This window comes from Oculina patagonica, chromosome 4 (assembly GCF_052425735.1).
Source record: "Oculina patagonica isolate OP01 chromosome 4, crgOcupat, whole genome shotgun sequence".
Classification (NCBI taxonomy): domain Eukaryota; kingdom Metazoa; phylum Cnidaria; class Anthozoa; order Scleractinia; family Oculinidae; genus Oculina; species Oculina patagonica.
Genome location: NC_135761.1, coordinates 3799316 through 3817703, shown reverse-complemented (window position 1 = coordinate 3817703; position 18388 = coordinate 3799316). Strand labels below are relative to the sequence as shown.

At 36.9% G+C, this 18388-nt stretch overlaps 1 protein-coding gene across 1 annotated transcript; it reads left to right on the top strand.

Annotated features, from left to right (window-relative positions):
- The first annotated feature begins 15923 nt into the window (after positions 1–15923).
- LOC144652112 (5-hydroxytryptamine receptor 6-like) lies at positions 15924–17087 on the top strand. Its single transcript, XM_078512143.1, has one exon. It carries the CDS (start codon positions 15967–15969, stop codon positions 16954–16956), a length of 990 nt encoding a protein of 329 aa, XP_078368269.1. The 5' UTR covers positions 15924–15966; the 3' UTR covers positions 16957–17087.
- Positions 17088–18388: the final 1301 nt, after the last annotated feature.

Sequence of the window (18388 nt, the reverse complement as noted above, 5' to 3'; positions counted from 1 at the left end):
ACACATGTGTGATATCATTTTTGACCAATTAGCTCGCAGAGTTTGCCATGTTTCCATGCTTAATGAGCCAAAGTTTATACGGTAATCTACGGAAACCTTCGGAAATTTTCGGAATAGTTCGGAACATGTTCGGAAACAATCGTGCGACCTTCGGACAATATTTTGAAATTTTTCGGAAATCTTCGGAAACTCGTCCAAAACGTCGTAATTAGTAGGTTTACATAATTATATAATTAACAGAATAATACATGGTTGCTTGGAGGTATGAAATTAATATTCTCGTGTTCATTCGATATCTCACGAGTGAGCGCTGCGAACGAGTGAGATCGATCGATTTGAACACGAGAAGATAAATTTCATATCTCCACGCAACCATGTATTATCCTCTATATGTACACTGTGCATAAATTTTATACGACACGATCATACAACACAGACGTGAATTCTGTTGAATACAAGGTATGAAACTTCTTAATTGTGTTATAATTTCTTTAGTCATTCTGTTGACACAACCAATTTCAGTTGTTAAAATCAAAGCAATTAAGCTTGTGTTGATGGATGTGAGATCAATATTTATGAGATATTATTCAGGGGAGAGGAGCGAGTATGGAAACTGGAGCGAGTATGGTCTGCAACCCGGGAAAGGGAAAGCGCTTGTTGCCACGCCCCTGTTCGCCCCTGTTATCTTTAGCATCTGCTTCAAAACAAGGCCAAGTACAAAGTGGAGTTGATTTGCAGTAAAACTTGCGAGTAAGTTTCCCTACCTGCTAAAGGTTGCAGCTAAATTCAACATTTCGACAAGTTAAAGTGTTTTTTTTTTCTGCTCATAGTGCAACTTCAATTTAAGCCCGGGAAGAGGCGAGGATATTTTGTGAAGCGTCTCCGACATGTTTTCCTGGGTGTGCATATTACGTAACAACTCACTTTTTGCAGATGTCGTGTATGAATAAAATCGTTTTTCTTCTTCAAGATAATTTTGGGAAAGCCTCAGGAAAAATCTAAATTAATAGATGAGCGGTCAGTATTGATCTCGTAAGTCATATTTTAATGCCTCTAGAAAGAAAAACTAATTTAAAAAAAAGAAAAAAAGAAAAGCTAATCAATCCTCGGGCTTTCATAACTATTCCTTTGTCTGTTTCCTGTTTCTTAACGTTTTGCTAAAAGTCGATAAAACCGATTACTGAACATTGGAGGTCATTAACAGCGTATTGAATGGATGTTCACATTTTCAACAACATTAATTCATTAAGCAAAAACAATTAATGTTTTTTAAACTATAATCTCCATTTTTCAATGTTATAGTTTTGGTCTGTTATTAAGTTTGCAATTCTTTGCTTGGCATTGATCAAACACCAGCTGATCCATCAGTCAACTTTCTCTACCCCCCATAGAGGCGTTTAAATATTTTGACTTCATTTCTTCTGGTGGAAATCCATATATATATAATATTATGCATTAAAGAAAACTAGAAGGGGACCTGACAAGGTAGACTAAATAGTGTTATCGACACAATGCATGAATAGGCATTTTTACCATTTTGCAATAGTTCTTTGCTTATATTGGCGATATAGTGATATTTAATATTCAACTTAAAGAATAATTCAACAAAAAGTAGAATTCATATCATATAATTCTGTTGAAGCATTGGTAACTTTTTTCGAGTGAGGCTCACTTGTGAAAATAAATACAGTGACACGTTTTAAAATGGCTGTCAAATTATTTAAAAGTTATTTTTAAGATAATTGTTTCTCAAGAATTCAATCATGCAGTGCCGTTTTATTATTAGATATAAAGGTGACATTAATTGTGAGATGTAATTTGTGACAGTAAAATAGCCTTCGCATTTAATGAACATTTACATAAAAAAGGCTTGGTCTAAGATCTTTAACCTTGAAATGTCATTAGAGGGCATTTCGTCGCAATGGTCTCATCGCTGAATTTGTTGTGCCTACAAATTTATAAGCAAGGTTCACGTAGTTTGGAATATTTTCAGAGTTGATAATCCGAAACCTGGCGGATTTGCTTTCAATTCAGCATCAAGGTCTGTGTTCCCCACTTTACTGTTATTCCAGTTTTAAAATTCTAAATCATTTGTAAATAACAACCGATTTCGTTAGAAAAATGTAGTATTTTTTGTCGAAAGAAAAATGTCACATTTCACAGTTCTGAAATTAATTGACTACGATGTATATTCGAATTTACACTTTACTCCATTACGACAGTTGATGTTGGCACTATTTGGAGGCAAAGTGATCGAGTTGTGTTCTGATAGCATTGTATTACGTAACAGTTCACACGGAAGAATCTCACATTTGCGGTTCTAATTTTTAATTACCAATATATACCGGTATGTCTGAATTTATGAAAACCAGGTCAATGAAATCAGTTTTCACCGTTTTGAGCGCAAATCGTTGTTAACGCGTACTGGACGATATAAAAACTAAAGGGATTATCAATCTTTTCTTCTTCTCTCCTCTCTCTTGTATTCCTTTCAGCGTTGCATTAATTTTGTTGTATTTTTTATTCATTTATTTTTTTTTTTTGCTCGTTCTTGACCATGTTTTAAACCATATCACGCTGTAACGTACATGTCCAAAAAGACTTGCGCCACTTTCCTTTGACCTGGTTTTCAAATTCAGACATGAATATATTGGAAGGTTACACCTTATTCTATTTAAACCTGATGTCTGCATAGTATGGAGGGCGAGAATGCGCATATTTGTTGTGATAGTGTTGTAATAAGTAACACTTCATACGAATCGGAGAGAATCTCACATTTGCGATTCTAAAATTAAAACTACGATATATATTGGAAGCTACACGTTTATCTGTTTAAGCTACTGATGTCTGCACTATATGGAGGGTCAGAGTATGAGTAGTTGTTATGATAGTGTTGTAATATCATAACAGTTTGTAGAAAAATGTATATCTTTTTTACAACAGAAAGAATGTCACCATTACTGTTCCGCGAATATCTACTACGATATATAAATGAAAGTTATACAGCCTATTAGTAGAAACTCGGCTGTGTTCTATTGGAAATCGGCGAATCTGATTGGTTCTCCCACTGATTTCTATTCACCGATAGAAAACAGTCGCGCGCTCGCGTAGCTCTTTAAGCGGTAAATTTTCTTGATTTTTGTCTTTAAAGTGCACAATATTGTAGGTTTTGGACTGAAATGCTTTAGAGTTTCTACTAAAACAATTAGACTACTCGCCCTCGTTTTCTATGAGCGATAGTCAACTCGGCTGCGCCTCGTTGACTATTTTTGCTCATAGAAAACTCGGGCTTGTAGTCTAATTGTTAATTAGAGCAATAATGTTGGACACTGGATACTGTTAAGAATACGAGTTTTTGTTGTAATATATCCAACACAAGAAACAGTGCTTCATCGCCAGGAGATCCAAACACCGAGAAGAGAGTTGAAAATACGACGCGCAGCGGAGTATTTTTGACAAAATTCTAGGTGTTTGGATAGCCGATGAAACACTGCCTCGAGTGTTTGATATATCTTCTCAATCGAAACAAAACCTACGAAGTAAACGGAGAAATAAAATCGTAAAAATCTATGCTTATTAAGACCGGATAGCCAAACCTCCTTCATGGTTATGATTTTCTTTGTTTTAACTTGATGAATTATTAATGAGTTTGAGAAATTGTTTTTTTTAGTTGGGAAAGTACGACAGTTCGATAAAATTCGGCAAAAGACGCTGATATTGAAATCGATCAAGTTGCTCGACATTAAGTGATCCCTGTATAGTATAGACAAAGCATTTGTTTGACAGCATTAGCCATTTGATATTCAGAAAGATTGTTCTGAATAATAATTGCATTCGCAATTCTGGTAGACATTTTTTATCATTTCATTAATTTTCCAGCTACTAAATATAGCTCTTGTCCTTTTAGAAAAAGGGCAGATAATCGGAGCGAATGAATTGGGTAAAAAAGGATGAAGATAGCTTTAAAAAGGCACTCATTTTTGCTCTCTATTTCTTGTAGAAGGTTTGTTTTGCAAACCGAAATATCGGGCAAATATGTTCAACTGTTTGTTTTAATTTTATTTCTTTTCAATCTCAATCTCTTCTCTTTGACGTTTTTGACTTAGTATTTCAAGATTTTTACAGACTCGCCAGGTCTTACAAAAATCTAGCACTCCACATTGGCTTGCCCTCCTAGTTTTGCCTTTATTAGTTTCTTTTTTGCCCATCGGTCCCCGTAATTGTTAATTCTGATACCCAAGATCAAATCTTTAACTGTTTGCTTGTTACTGACTTTAATGTTAGTTAATTTGAGACAGCTTTTTCTAGTTGATGATTTTCATCACTATGATGATTGATGATTTTCATAATTATTTTCATTACCTTTTTTCGACGTTTTTGCTTGTTTACAAGCAAAAATGGTAGAATAGGGGTTAGTAGACAAAATTTGGAACCACATATTTATAAACTCTCAAGGGACTTTTTTAATTTCTTAAGGGACTGTTTTAATTTCTCAAGGGATTACTTTCCGCTGTGGGTGATCACTTGCGATTTCGTGAAAAAAACGTGACTTGTCACATTTACAAACGTTATATAACAATTTTAAAAGTGATATGTCAGCTTTCTTATCTCAACGCACGTGTGTCTGAAAGGCGATCTATAAAAAGCGTCGCACAAACAATGGATTGCGTAACTAAAACACGAATAAATAATCACTAGCACTTACATCGCGTTGAGAGCAATGTTGCATGAATCGGTTTTACAACATGCGATCGTATCTACGCAGTTCGAGTGGAATTTCAGTCAAAGACAGCAAAATTCTTTCGTATTTCATCTTCAAATATAATTCGAAAGCATTCACTGTATATGTGGCTTTTGTTTAATCCTGGGTCTTGATATCCGACCCTCGCCGAGCCTAGACAAAACGCAGCTTGAGTGTAACGATTTGTTTACGCAATGTTTTCTCCGACAGTAGTCGGAAATATCCGTATTTTTTTTCGTGCTTTTTCATGGAGCAATCGTAACGATACGGCCTTGAACACATTGAACGGCGGTCTACCTATAACAATTCAAATATAGCGTCGCAAAAACAAAGCGTCGAACGCATATTTTGCTGTTTCATTTCCGTAATCGACTGCCTCGAAAGGTCCTTGCAGTTTTAAAGTATAGAATTGTCAGATCTCGCTGAAATTTGCACTGTTTATTTGTGTAATGTTAAGGAATATGTGTATAAATACCCGGCGCGAACGAGCCATTTTTGACAAAATTATATGGCTGCATTTCCTCCGCGAAGATAGGAAATTGTTAAATTAAACTACAAAGAAACTGTAATGATAAGTTCGAAGAACAATGCACAGGATAAACCTTCGACTCATACTTCATGCAAAAACGTCGATATCTCGAAGAGACTTTGATTATTACTATTCATGTGAAGCGCTATTGATCAGCGCTCTAGAAATTATTCAATTATTATTAATTATTATTAAATTATTTCTATTTTCTCCTCACCTGTCTGCTTTACAATGTAAGGAGAAAGTGAATGTTGAGAGTGAATCGTTACCATGGATACAATTTAAGTTTGGCAGGTTCACTACAGTAGGAAATAAATATCATTGCAATTTTTTAAAGTTAAAATAGGCAGTTCAAACAAAAATTAAAATTCAAAGACGAAAGCTTGAGGTGTCTCCTAAAGCATGAAAATAATATTTATTGTTCCCCTATCTCTCGTTATCTCGCCTTTTTGAGAATCAGATTACAAAGTTTGCATAATTTTCACTTTTTCTTTCCTGATATTTTATCAGTCTTTTATTTAATCTCTTTAACACCCTTTACTCAAAATTTGCATTTCATTTAATTCTATGTCGTCGATTTATCGAGAAGATAAGATCCATATTATCAAAAATGTCATTTTGAATATATCTGTTCACATTATGAAAGTCGTGTTGAGGGTTAAAGAGTTGCTTATATACGGTGTCAAATTTTCTATCAGTTTATAATTCAATCGCATAATTTTTATTTTCCCAAAATTTACTAGCAACACATTTTTTAATGTCGCGTGAGTTTTATCAAAATCTCAAAGCCGACACTCTAAATTTTAATTTTTCGAGTGAGCAGGAATCAACCGCTTATGCATGCAATCGAATTTCAGAAAAGCTCGTCATCTAAGGTATAGTGGATAATGTGTCTGAAAACTTTTTAAAGCTTTTAAGCGATTTCTACCCCATATGACGAAAAAACGGGATTAAATCGCAATTAAAATTTTATTTTACAAATGTGAATTTGAACGATATTTTAAAAGCCTAACGCAGAAAAGCACAAATGCAATTTTTACCTGTATAGACTGCACTGTTTTGATATAATGAAAGGTTGATTAAGTCTAGGAAGATATATGGACGGTTAGTTGTAAAATCATTTCACATTGTTAGAATCTTCAATCTGGACAAAGGTATTGGCAAAAAAAGACAAATTAGAAAAAAAACTGTTTGTTTGAAACGATTTTCTAAGTTTTGAGAAACTTACAAACTACACGGGCATTACCAAAACTTTATTGCCCATTCTTTTCATCTGCCAACACAGAACAAAGAATAAGAAAATGCATTAGGCAAGAATGAAGAATGAGCCACTAAAAGTCAGTCAACAATGACCTAATATAACCTTAGTTTAATAGTAGTGCAAATGGACTACAATACAACTAGCTAGCAAAATTTTTTACATTTTTTTTTTCTGCGTCTATCGTTAATAACTATCGGTGAATTTCATCTTACTCGACGAAACAAATTTCATGTAGTTTTAAATTATTGTTTTTCAAGTACTAGAAATCGTTATCGTGATCATTTTCAAGGGCCAAAGTTAGTAATACGGATTCAATTTTAATTTGAAAAGACGAAGGTGGCTTTTAAAAGCAATTTTAATAAAACATTACAGGTTAATTTTGCACATGTATTAGTAAAGCTTTTAAAGACAACATATTACAAACAGTAATTTAAGACATAAGCCCGCGCAGAGCGAGAGCAGTTCTTCTAATCAGTGCTTGTCAGGAATCTGAACACGGTGTCTTGTCCTTCTTATATATCTGCTAAGGTAAGGTTCTAAATATTTTTTTCATTGTGGCTCGATATAAATTTGAGGTTAAAAAAGTCACATTTTTATTTCGAAATTTGTAAAAAAATTTACTGTTTTGAAACTTCTAGACATCTTTGCATTTCAGTACCACGTACATAGCAACGGCTGATTACCATGATCACATTTAATAACTGCTTATAATTCCGCCAAATTTTGCTCTTGAATCCGGTAGGTTTTCTCGAATTCCCCGATTTGATTATAAAAAAGTACTCCAGGAAAACACAAGCCCTTTTTGACAAAAACTCGTCCATGTCTGATCCGTCACATATATTTCCATGAAAGCGAATGGATTTGACATAATACAAAGTATACATTAAATTAACTGTTGGGTAACAGAAGGACCGATAGTTGTATATATTTCACTGCAGGTCTGTTTTCCGTCAATAACAAAAAAAGGCGTAATTGAAAAAAGTATAACAGGGAAGCTTCCACGCATCGTAACCAAATGACGTCTTGAAATTTGAAGTAACACAAATGTATTTGTTCCATTTCGATATATCCCAAAGTAATTAAACATTGAAGAGATGATGAAATTACTGCAAATATTCTCATACTTTCTATTATCATTCAATTTATTTTTACTTTTTTCTCCGATTGGTTAAGATATCACTACGTCGAAGGAAAGAAATGCACGAGGAAGATGCGATTGCCATACGGCCGCAGAATCTAAATTTCGTCGCTCTAATTCGGAGAATCACCTTCACAGGCTCGTAAATTTAAAGTTTGGCAAGAATACCACAAGAAATACAAGAGACAATTCGAATTGTTTAACTAACCTTTAGTATAATCCATTAAAAAGTGTTCACAAAATAATCCGCTAAAACGCGGTACAGCTTCTTGATTTCATATTGAAAGCACACATTCCCGCTCACCGCCGATTTTCAGGTCTGAATACTCAATAAACATCCTCTTCTTTTCGCTCTCAGGTTGCAATGGTTTCTTAAAAGTTTTCCCCTATAAATTTTAAATGCTTTTCTCATTGAAGACTTCTATCTAGTTTTGTGGTGTTTCTCCCTCATCAAGATCAGCGCTAAATCAGTTTGAAAACCTTTGCGGAGCTCCAAAATCCGCTGATCTTTATTAACCAATCAGCGAGCGAGTCATTCTTATACCACGCGCAGGGCCGTACTGGGCAATATTCCCACAGTACGGATCGGCGCAGCGGTCCGACAAAAACGAGGGATAAATTCGCCCAACTGAGGATTTATACGACTGAACTTTTGTAGTGAATTCTACCTATAGTGTCGTGGTGGGCAAAACTTTTACGCGCGCTAAAGAAGTTATAATTATTTCTGTGTAGCCGGGTCACTCGGAAAAAATTTGCAAAGCAAATCTTGCAAAATCATCCGGGACACCCGGTCCGATCTTGGATCGGCCCTCGCGGGACCTGAAATAAGTATCTGATTGGCTGATTTAGTTATTGGCCCTCGGACCGCCTTAGTCGTGTAATAAGCTCAGTATCGTAAAACACATATTCAGGATTTTAGATGCAATTTATATTCATACATGGTACGTTCTCGTGCAGAAACGAAGGGAATGACAACAAGTCAATGCTACACAAAGACAAAACGAGATGGGTGGTCACCTACATGCAAATGTTTCATACAAGTAACCGCTGACACTTCGGGCTCACTCATCATTGAAATATGCTCCCTGTAATACCATCCTTGTAGTATTTTCATGCCGTATTTAGTTTACAGCATCTAGCCAAGTTAATGACATTTGGTGACGTTTATGCAATTTAATATGTTGCCTCACTTTATCACTTTATGCATGGGTTTTTTCGGCAAATCGTCGTTAATAGGCCTTATCACCGTTTTGGACGCCATCTTGACGGGTAGGCAACGCAATCAGGAATTACAGTGTTTGTTTGGGAATCCAGTTGCAAATATTTTTTTCAAAAAGTGAATTCAGAACAACTTATGAATCGTAAAGTTAAAATACTAGGCAAAGGATTCTATTCTCCAAATTTGACGGATGTGGTTGTGCTAGAAAGCGTCCAGTTACGTTTTAAATTTTCCATACATTTGTCTATTTTTTCCCGCAACTTTACGTTCCGGTTCGGTGGGTTGAAATATAGAAACGAGGCAACGGTAGACTTCAACTTTGTAAAAGTTTCCTGCGATAAAAAATAAACTTTGTGATTTGCTGTAATAAGGTCTACGTTTTTGTTTAGGTTTGTTCAGTTCTCGCCTTCAAAAATCTATTTTTTTTCTAATTATTCTCTAACTACTCAGTACAAAATAAAACTTTTTTTGGAAACACCATGTTAAGTTGTAACTTGGTGTTGACATAAGCGCTGGGGAAGGCAAAAGTATGCCTTGGATAAAACGGAATTGTAAGATGTTTAAGAAGCCAATTTAAAGTGTTAAATTTGCCTTGTAAACAAATCCATGGGATATACCTGATTGAAGGATCGTTGACCCATGAAAAGCGTAAACCATGAACGATGCGACCCAAATCCATACTGGGAGATCGGAAAAATAATCGTTATCTGTGACAGAATAAACATGATAATCGTATCTATAACAAAATTCTCGATTTTGATTGGTTCTGCGCGCGCCTATTTGTCGCGTAATCGGTGCGCGATCACGTGGGTGTCCAATTACAGGTATCCAATTTGAACAACTTCAAATTGGATACCAGTAATTGGACACCTACGCCATTCGCGCGTCAATCACGGGCATATAAATGGGTTCTTTTTTGCTGTTTTCCCACTGTTTGTAAAACCAGTTAAATTTACCATTGACCTTTGCACACTAACAAAGATTCTCTAAGACTTCCTAACCTCGAATTTTGTTATTGATACGATTAATTAGTAATTGGACCTCGTGTCGTACAATTCAGGGAGAAATCGTGCTCGTAATTCAAATCGTCCTCGCGCTGCGCGCTTGGCCGATTTTGAAATTACTCGCCCGATTACTCCCTGAATTGTACTCCACTCGGTCCAATTACTATTACTAATCAAACAGATTGCATAGATCATGCTTTAAAGGCTCGCAAAGAAATAAAATATCTTGATTATCAATTAAAGGATATTATAAAGCTTACTAAGGCTGTCTACCCAGAATACCATTCGGTCGTATCGTTCATGGTTTACCGTAAAATTCCGGTTATAAGTCCTGGGTTTATACAACTTCGTAAGGGGTTTTGTGTGGGCTTATAAGCGAAGGGGCTTACATCCGGGAGGGCTTATAAGCGGAATAAAAAAAAAGTTTCTAAACGAGCCAAGGGAGTGTTGATGGAAATACGTTTTTAAGTTAAAAACGCATAATAAAGCAACATTTAGCCCTGTTAAGTACTGTCATCCGACAGAGGGGGGCTTATATCCGGGGGGGGGGGGGGCTTATAATCGGATGTATTTTTTTTGTTTCCAGGTAGACGGGCCTATAACCGGAGGGGCTTATAAGCGGGGTTCAATTAGGTATATATGAAATTATTATAACTCTTTCCGCCTGCCAAAACCCGGCATCCGGGAAATCGTTTCAGACAGATCATTAAATATGAATGGAAACAAAAAGACAACTAGCAGATATATTTATTCTTGCAATCAAATGTAAGACATGATTAGCGATTTAATATTTCCTCGGGCTGTTGTTACAAACTAGAAAAGATGTTACTTATTCAGTATAAGAAAATGTTTCTTATTTTTCCATTGAAGCTTATTAAAAACATACATATTTTAAGATAATTTTTTCTTTAATCGATTCTTGAGATTTAATAACTTTGTGATTAACGGATTTAACAAAAGCTAAAACTGCTTGTGGTGTACGTAGTACTTCAGTTATTTTAATCTTTGAATTTCTTTTAAGTAACACTTCGTTGATATAAAAAAACTCCGACATCCTCCCACACAAAATGAGCTATTGTTATGATAAAGACAAAGACAAAATTTCCGCTCTCAGGTCGGTTTTATATTTTCTTTTTCAGCATTTTATAATATATATTGAAGTTCCTTTCTCTAATTCATATCGCGCACGGAAGTAACCTTGAAAAGGCCACAAATATTGACGAAGGTGCTACACCTTAATTATAAATTTCATTGCAAGTTAACGGTGGTTCACGGCTGATCGGGAACAAAGTATATACTGCATCGAAACAGCTTTTTCAGTTAGGTGACTTTCTCAATTCGAAAAAATTCGTCGTATAAGAATCAATTTGACAAAGGTATGTTTATTTATAATTTTAATGGTCTTCTTTTCCTTTGTAGAATTCGACAGGCAGCAATATATATAAAATCTCGGTAACGATGAGAAGTCTTAAATTTGCATCTCCCATGTAAGGCTAAAACTTTTTCAGTTTACATTCGACATTTTGCAGTTGGAAAAAGTGTTTTGTAAATAACTTATATCACTTACAGAATATAACCGATTACTCGGAAACGCTTAAAATTATAGATAATTGTAAGTATGATACAAAGCCATGAATTTGAGTTAGAATTTTACTCAAATTCAGACAGAACTGAAAAAAAAAATAGTTTCAATGTAATTTTAAATTTACTCGTACTTTTTCCAAGCAAAGTCTTATTCCCTCCTGTGATCACCATTTAAATCACACATTTCTGATAGATGAGTGTTTTCTGTATTATTTTTGACGCCCAATATATTAATGTTGTAAGGAGAAACATGATTTTTTTCTTGCAAATAACATGGTTAAGCCTGAATTTACAAGTTTTGTCTTCATGAATGTTTTGTAATGCAAAGTGGATAAACGAGCCTTTGATTGTCGAAAGATGGATGAAACAGGCAAGAAAGAATGAAGCAATTTCTTTGTTTGGGCAGACGTTTGCTGGCTAGCAGAAGCGTTCACCCTAAAGTGTATTGTAGGGACTATGTCACGGATTTAACCAGATTTTTAAACAGTCAAAATTTATATTTGTTTCGTGGGAAACCTAAAAATAATAGTCCTTTTTTGTTACAAATTGCTATATTAGAGCACTGAAACTGTTAACGATCATCTTTGGCTGCGGATGGCTAAGATGAAAACGGATTGCAACTTGAAAAAGTAAGGCTTACTTTTTCAAGTTGTTTCCGCGCGCGTCTTCAAAACATCGATATTTATAGCCGTAGCTTGATTTCTTCAGAACAGTTAAGACCAAAAATCTGCGAAATCCCCGTAGTATAGCTCCTTTAATCGAGTAAAAGATTAATTAAAAATCGGACAGCTCTCTGCTCGCTTCATTTTCGGATTAATTAAGGAGACGTATTGAAATGAGCCATTTTATTAAATGGCGGAAAAAAGCGTAAAAATTACGATGCGTAACATAGGAAATTTTACTCTCCCACTCCGTCTAAATCGACTAGCGACCTTCAGATTAATATATTTGACTACGAGTACGAGATCAAGTACGAGTACGACTTTGGAATTTCGACACAGTTGTATCCCCCAAACTCTAACTCTTCCCTGTTGCTGACTAACACATAAATAAACGTTAGGGATAAGATTGGTGTGATAAGTGATTATAAGGAGGCACACGAATTTGGTTTAAAAACTCGTACTCGTACTCAATCTCGTACTCGTTGTCCAATCTGAAGGTCGCTAATATAATTCAACTCTGCGACATCGGTGTTCCGTTCCCAGCAATTTGTTTGATTTTAAGCATGTAAGGTACATGTATAACGATTCGGGTAAATGTGTAATTAACTAGTTGAAAATTAAAGCTAAAGTAAATCGCAAATTTAAAAAATACGATAACACTTTTTAAAAACATGTTTCGGCATGACTTATGCCATCTTCAGTTTCTTGAGATGAATGTAAAGTAATCGTCAAATGCCCACAAAGCTGCGGTTCTGACGTGATTTCTACCTAGAGCCGAGTTGAGTCACGAAGCCGCTAGCGCTAGATTAAAAAATTTACGGTAAATTAAAGAACAGAGCAAACCAGAACAGTATCAGATTGCTCGATGTGCGAAACACAAAAATACCTCTGAGGATAAAGAAGAACGAAATCTAATAAAGATTAAAATTGCAAAACGGCGTTACCTGCATGTTGTTAAATGTTTGCATTGCCTTTCCTTTGCGACAGGATTCAGAATATAAGTTCAAAATAAACAGAACATAGAAAAACATAAAAAAAGGCTTTTTAAAATATAGAGCAGGCCCAAGCAAAAAACAACAACAATTGAAATGAAAAGAAAAGAACTGAATGAATGAAAAAAGTTGCACTGCTCGTTTAACAACTCGTACGTACAACCCCCCCCCCCCCCCCCCCCCCCCCCCCCAGCAGAAAAATAATTATAGAGATTTGTGCTGTCGCTGAAAATTAACGTTCTATTTTTCATTTTATTAAAGATGTTGAAACCAAAGCTCCAGCAAAATTAATGAGACTTAAATGAACGCGAGTTATTGCGTTAATTTCCCACATCGTTTGCCGTACCAAATTAAAATGGCGAACAAACTAATTCAATCGCCACTCAATTCCGCTGACCTATTTAATTCATCATCCACGCTCGGCGCACGAATCGGTGGAGCGCAGGGTAATACGCATGTTAACTTATTTCCTTGCAACACACGGCTGAGATTAGTATTATGATCTGATTTAATCCCTTAATATAATCGCGTTTTTTAATCAGCAAATGGATTTTCGTTAAGACGGTGATGTACACTAGTTTCCTTTCGGTTGCAATGCAGATAAGCAATAGATCACTCATATCAGGGAAGACGCATTTAGGGATTGTTAACACTTCTTGAAGTTGGTATGTTTATTTATAATTTTAATGGTCTTCTTTTCCTTTGTAGAATTCGACAGGCAGCAATAGATATAAAATCTCGGTAACGATGAGAAGTCTTAAATTTGCATCTCCCATGTAAGGCTAAAACTTTTTCAGTTTACATTCGACATTTTAATGGCGAACAAACTAATTCAATCGCCACTCAATTCCGCTGACCTATTTAATTCATTATCCACCTTCGGCGCACGAATCGGTTGAGCGCAGGGTAATACGCATGTGAACTTATTTCCTTGCAACACACGGCTCAGATTAGTATTATAATCTAATTTAATCCCTTGATATAATCGCTTTTTAATCAGCAAACGGATTTTCGTTTACTGAGACGATGATGTACACTAGTTTCCTTTCGGTTGCAAGGCAGATAAGCAATAGATCACTCCTATCAGGGAAGACGCATTTAGGGATTGTGTTATATCTTTCTATCTGAGCTTGCTAGTTCCCCAAAACACTTCTTAAAGCTGGAAATACCTCAGATCCGTGCTGTGTTTTCCGATTAACGTGAAAATTTAGACGATGAGGAAACTGAGCTTCAGATTGAGGTATGAATCAGGGTTGCTAATGTTGTGGACACAAATGTCGTTAGGAAATCCAGATATAAAACGAGCGTAAAATTTAACTGCCATCTTTACTAGAATTAAATGTTCCTCTCAAAATGGCAATTCTGCACGCAACGTCAAAAAATTTAACACTAACTCCCTCGATAAAATTTTCTTGGTGGCTTGCAGAATACTCTTTTTGAAACATTTAGGATTCACAATCTCAGCTTGTGTTTGTTCCAGATGTTTTGAACAACTTCTTTCAGAGCAAATTTTCTGTGAATGCATTTTGGCCAACTTGTTTTCATTGTTTGTAGTTTTCACTGTCGTTAAACTTTCGTCTTTGGCAATATTATTAATAGTCGAAGTCCTTGTTGTTCAACCTATTAAGTCAGTTTAAAATAGCTTTTTCCCCACTGAGCAATCTTTCATAGTATTTTCACGAGAACCCTGCCACAACAACTCAACTTGGTCAACTGGTAAGCTCGTTTGAACTCATGCAAATACAATGGTCTACTCGAAAATGATGAACTTGATTGTGGGAGCAGGGACGGCGCAGTGGTGAGAGCGCTCGCCTACGGACCCGGCTTCATATGTGGGTTGAGTTTGTTGTTGGTTCTCATCCTTGCTCCGAGGGTTTTCTCCGGGTTGTCCAGTTTTCCCCCCTCTATTAAAAGAAACACTTCTAAATTCCAGTTATAATAGAAAAAATAAAAAAAAAAAAAAGGGGGGGGGGGGGAATTTTCCCCCGGCCCCAAAAAGAAGACGCTTATAAAAAAATCCAAGAACAAGGAAACATGAAAGAATTATAAAACAAAAGCAAAAGGCTGTTTTAAAATTAAAATGGACATCGAGTTTATTTCACCAAACTTGCAAAAAAAACATCAGCATTGGCATCGTAGGAAAAAGAGGTCAAGATACGTGCAGCACAGTTTGTCTCCATCCTGTTCTTTTTGTGGAAGACATATCTTTTTTTTGTCTCAGACATATCTTTGTATCTTGCCAATGCTCTAACGCAACCAGGATGATACGCGATATCCAAATTGAATCTCTTTCTAATAGAGATCTAATGTTTGATATAACTGCCTCCAAAGAAGATTTGTTACAAGTCATATTTTTTTATTGCGAAAAAATATGTATTTTCCTGCAGATGTAATTAGTTTAAACCATCCAGTAAACGCTAAAATCAAGGCTATTCATCAACTCGAAATCCAGTTACAATTTTGCCCATCCATCATTAAAGTTTAATGCATGTAATTACAATCTTGTACTGTGCCTGTAGTTTTATAATTCAAAACACACATATGTCCAATATGTGTCAAAGGCCTCCAGTGCATACAGTGTGTGCGAGTGTACGTTTTCTATGTGTGTGGAAGTATGTATTGCCTAGAGAGTATTGTAAGAAAAATTAAATGTGAAATTTAAAAAAATGTTAAAACCAAAAAAACAAATTAATTCTGCAGTTGTATTAATTTAAATGGTTTAATTAATAATGGTACAAAAATCCTTTCCTTTTTGTATTATTCAGTTATTAGAGAACTTGGGTGACTCTATACCAGAATTCCTCACATTGTTACTAGTCCGGCCGCGTGAAGTAAGATGGGTCTTGGAGCGAGCCACTGCAAAGGAGTCTGGGCACCAAGGGAAGTGTCCCTGACCACTCTGTCTACAGCTGCAGTGTTCTGCATTTTCACAGTTCCTGGTAATCTGCTGATTATCCTGTCAGTTCTGTTGGATCCTAACAAGAGTCTTCGCCGCACTCCTTACATTCTGCTCATTCTAAACTTGGCTATCACTGATCTAATCGTGGGTGCCATGGTCGAGCCCTTGTCAATGTACACGCACTGGAGGGAGGCGCATGGCCTGTCAATCAGCTACTCATGGCTGTCACAGTTTGTCTATTTCATGTGTTGCACCGCCTCCCTTCTCAGTCTCTGCATTCTCACAGTTGACCGGTACCTGGCTATTACATCACCCATGTGGTACCGTGCTAACATGACCAACACACGTGTGCTACAAGCCTCTGTCGTCATCTGGGTGTTGTCAATTTCTAGCAGCGGCTTGTTGTTTGTCACTGGCTTCGTCACCTACGCCTTTATCTTCGCCACTTTGACGCTGTTCTGCGCGATTTTCATTTTGGCGTTCACGTACGTTCGCATATTTCTGGTAGTAAAACAGAAATCCAGGGAGCTTTCCAACTTGCATCAGGGTGACGCTGAACGGAAGAAAGCAGAGGAACGAAACATGCTGTGGGAGAGAAAGCTGACCAAAACACATCTGATGATGTTACTGGCTTTCCTGGCGTGCTATGCTCCCGCGTGTATTATGATTTACCTCATGAATATGTGCAGCATCTGCAGCTGCGAGGTCATTCATTGGTTAAGAGATATGCACTTTGTGTTAGTCACACTGAACTCCTTGATCAATCCATTCGTGTATGCTCTGAGGCTGTCTGGGTTCAGGGAGGCCATCAGTTTTTTCCTGCGTCCTTGCCTTCGCTGTAGAAGTGGAGCGGTGGCACCAGATCGCTCCCAGGAAATATCACAGCGCTTCGAAACAGAGGCCACTCAATCTAGCGGCCTACACTGAGTCAAGAGTAAGGTTTTTATGAGTCAAATGAGTCATGAGTCAATGAGTCAGTGACTCAAACCTTAAATTAAAGTTATTAATTTGAGATCAGTGCTGCCCTTATCACTAACAGATAAAAGCTAAAGCAAATCAGAGTGGAACTAACCGCAAGCAACCGAGGCACCCCAAACTCACAACCAAATCAGAGTGGCACCGCAGGCAAACCAAGTAACCAAACCGCAAGCAAACGGCTAACCCAAGCAAACTGAGTGAAAAAACCGCAAGACTCACAAGCAAATCAGAGTGGAACTACCGCAGGCAAACAGAGTAAACCAAAGCGCAAGCAAACCGAGTGCAACTAACCGCAAGACTCACAAGCAAATCAGAGTGGAACTAACCGCAGGCAAACCAGAGTAGACCAAACCGCAAGCAAACCGGAGTGGTACTAACCGCAAGCAAACTGGAGTGCAACTAACCGCAAGCAAACCAGAGTAGACCAAACCGTAAGTAAACTGGAGTACAACTAACCGTAAGCAAACTGACTGCAACTCCGCCACTGGAGTGCAACTACCGCAGCAAACTGGATGCAACTCCGCCGGAGTGGAACTCCGCGCCTGGGCACCCCCTGGAGCCCCGCGCACCGGAGGGACTCCGCACTGGATGCACTCGCAGCACAGCCCCGCACTCAAACCAGAGAGGAACACCGCAAGCAAACCAGGGTAACTGACCGAAAGCAAAGAAGAGTGCTTCTAAGCTTACTTGTATAAAAAGAACACTGTGGTTCAATAGATAATAACCTACTTAATGTAAAACACCTTGACTCAGACTCAGTAGACTCAAAATCTCATTTGACTCATAAAACAGGGGGCCTCCTTTAAACAGGGCCGCCAACCGTCGGATGAGTAGGATGAAGCGTAGCGGAATGGATGGAACGCTGGTCCTGAGTTCAAGGTGTATGGAGGTCCTGGGTTCAAGCCCTCCTTCCTGCCACTAGCTGGATTTCAACTCCTCAGCCACTCCATGTAAATAGCCAGTGTAAATATTTCACGCTAGTTGCATAAGTTGGGGTTCTTATCTATGTTTCTGAACTTTTGGAATTGATTTATATAATTTTTATCTATTGTTTTCAATAATAACACGATTGGGCTTCATGTGCGTATATGTAACGAGTATTTTAAATGTTCCTCAATGCCATATGCATGGGTGAATAAATAGAAAGGCCTTTATTATAAGAACGATGTTATTATGGATAACAGATCGAAAGACTATCGAATAAGATCGAAAAGTCGCTAATAAGCTGAAAGGGAGGGAAAAGTAGTCAAATGAGGCCAATCAGAAAAAGTAAATAGTTTGAAACTGAACTGCGGTCAATATTTTTCCGCTGAGAACTGGACCAAAGGTGCTGTTTGGTGCAATAAAATAATATAAATAAGTTACATGTAAATAAGCGACA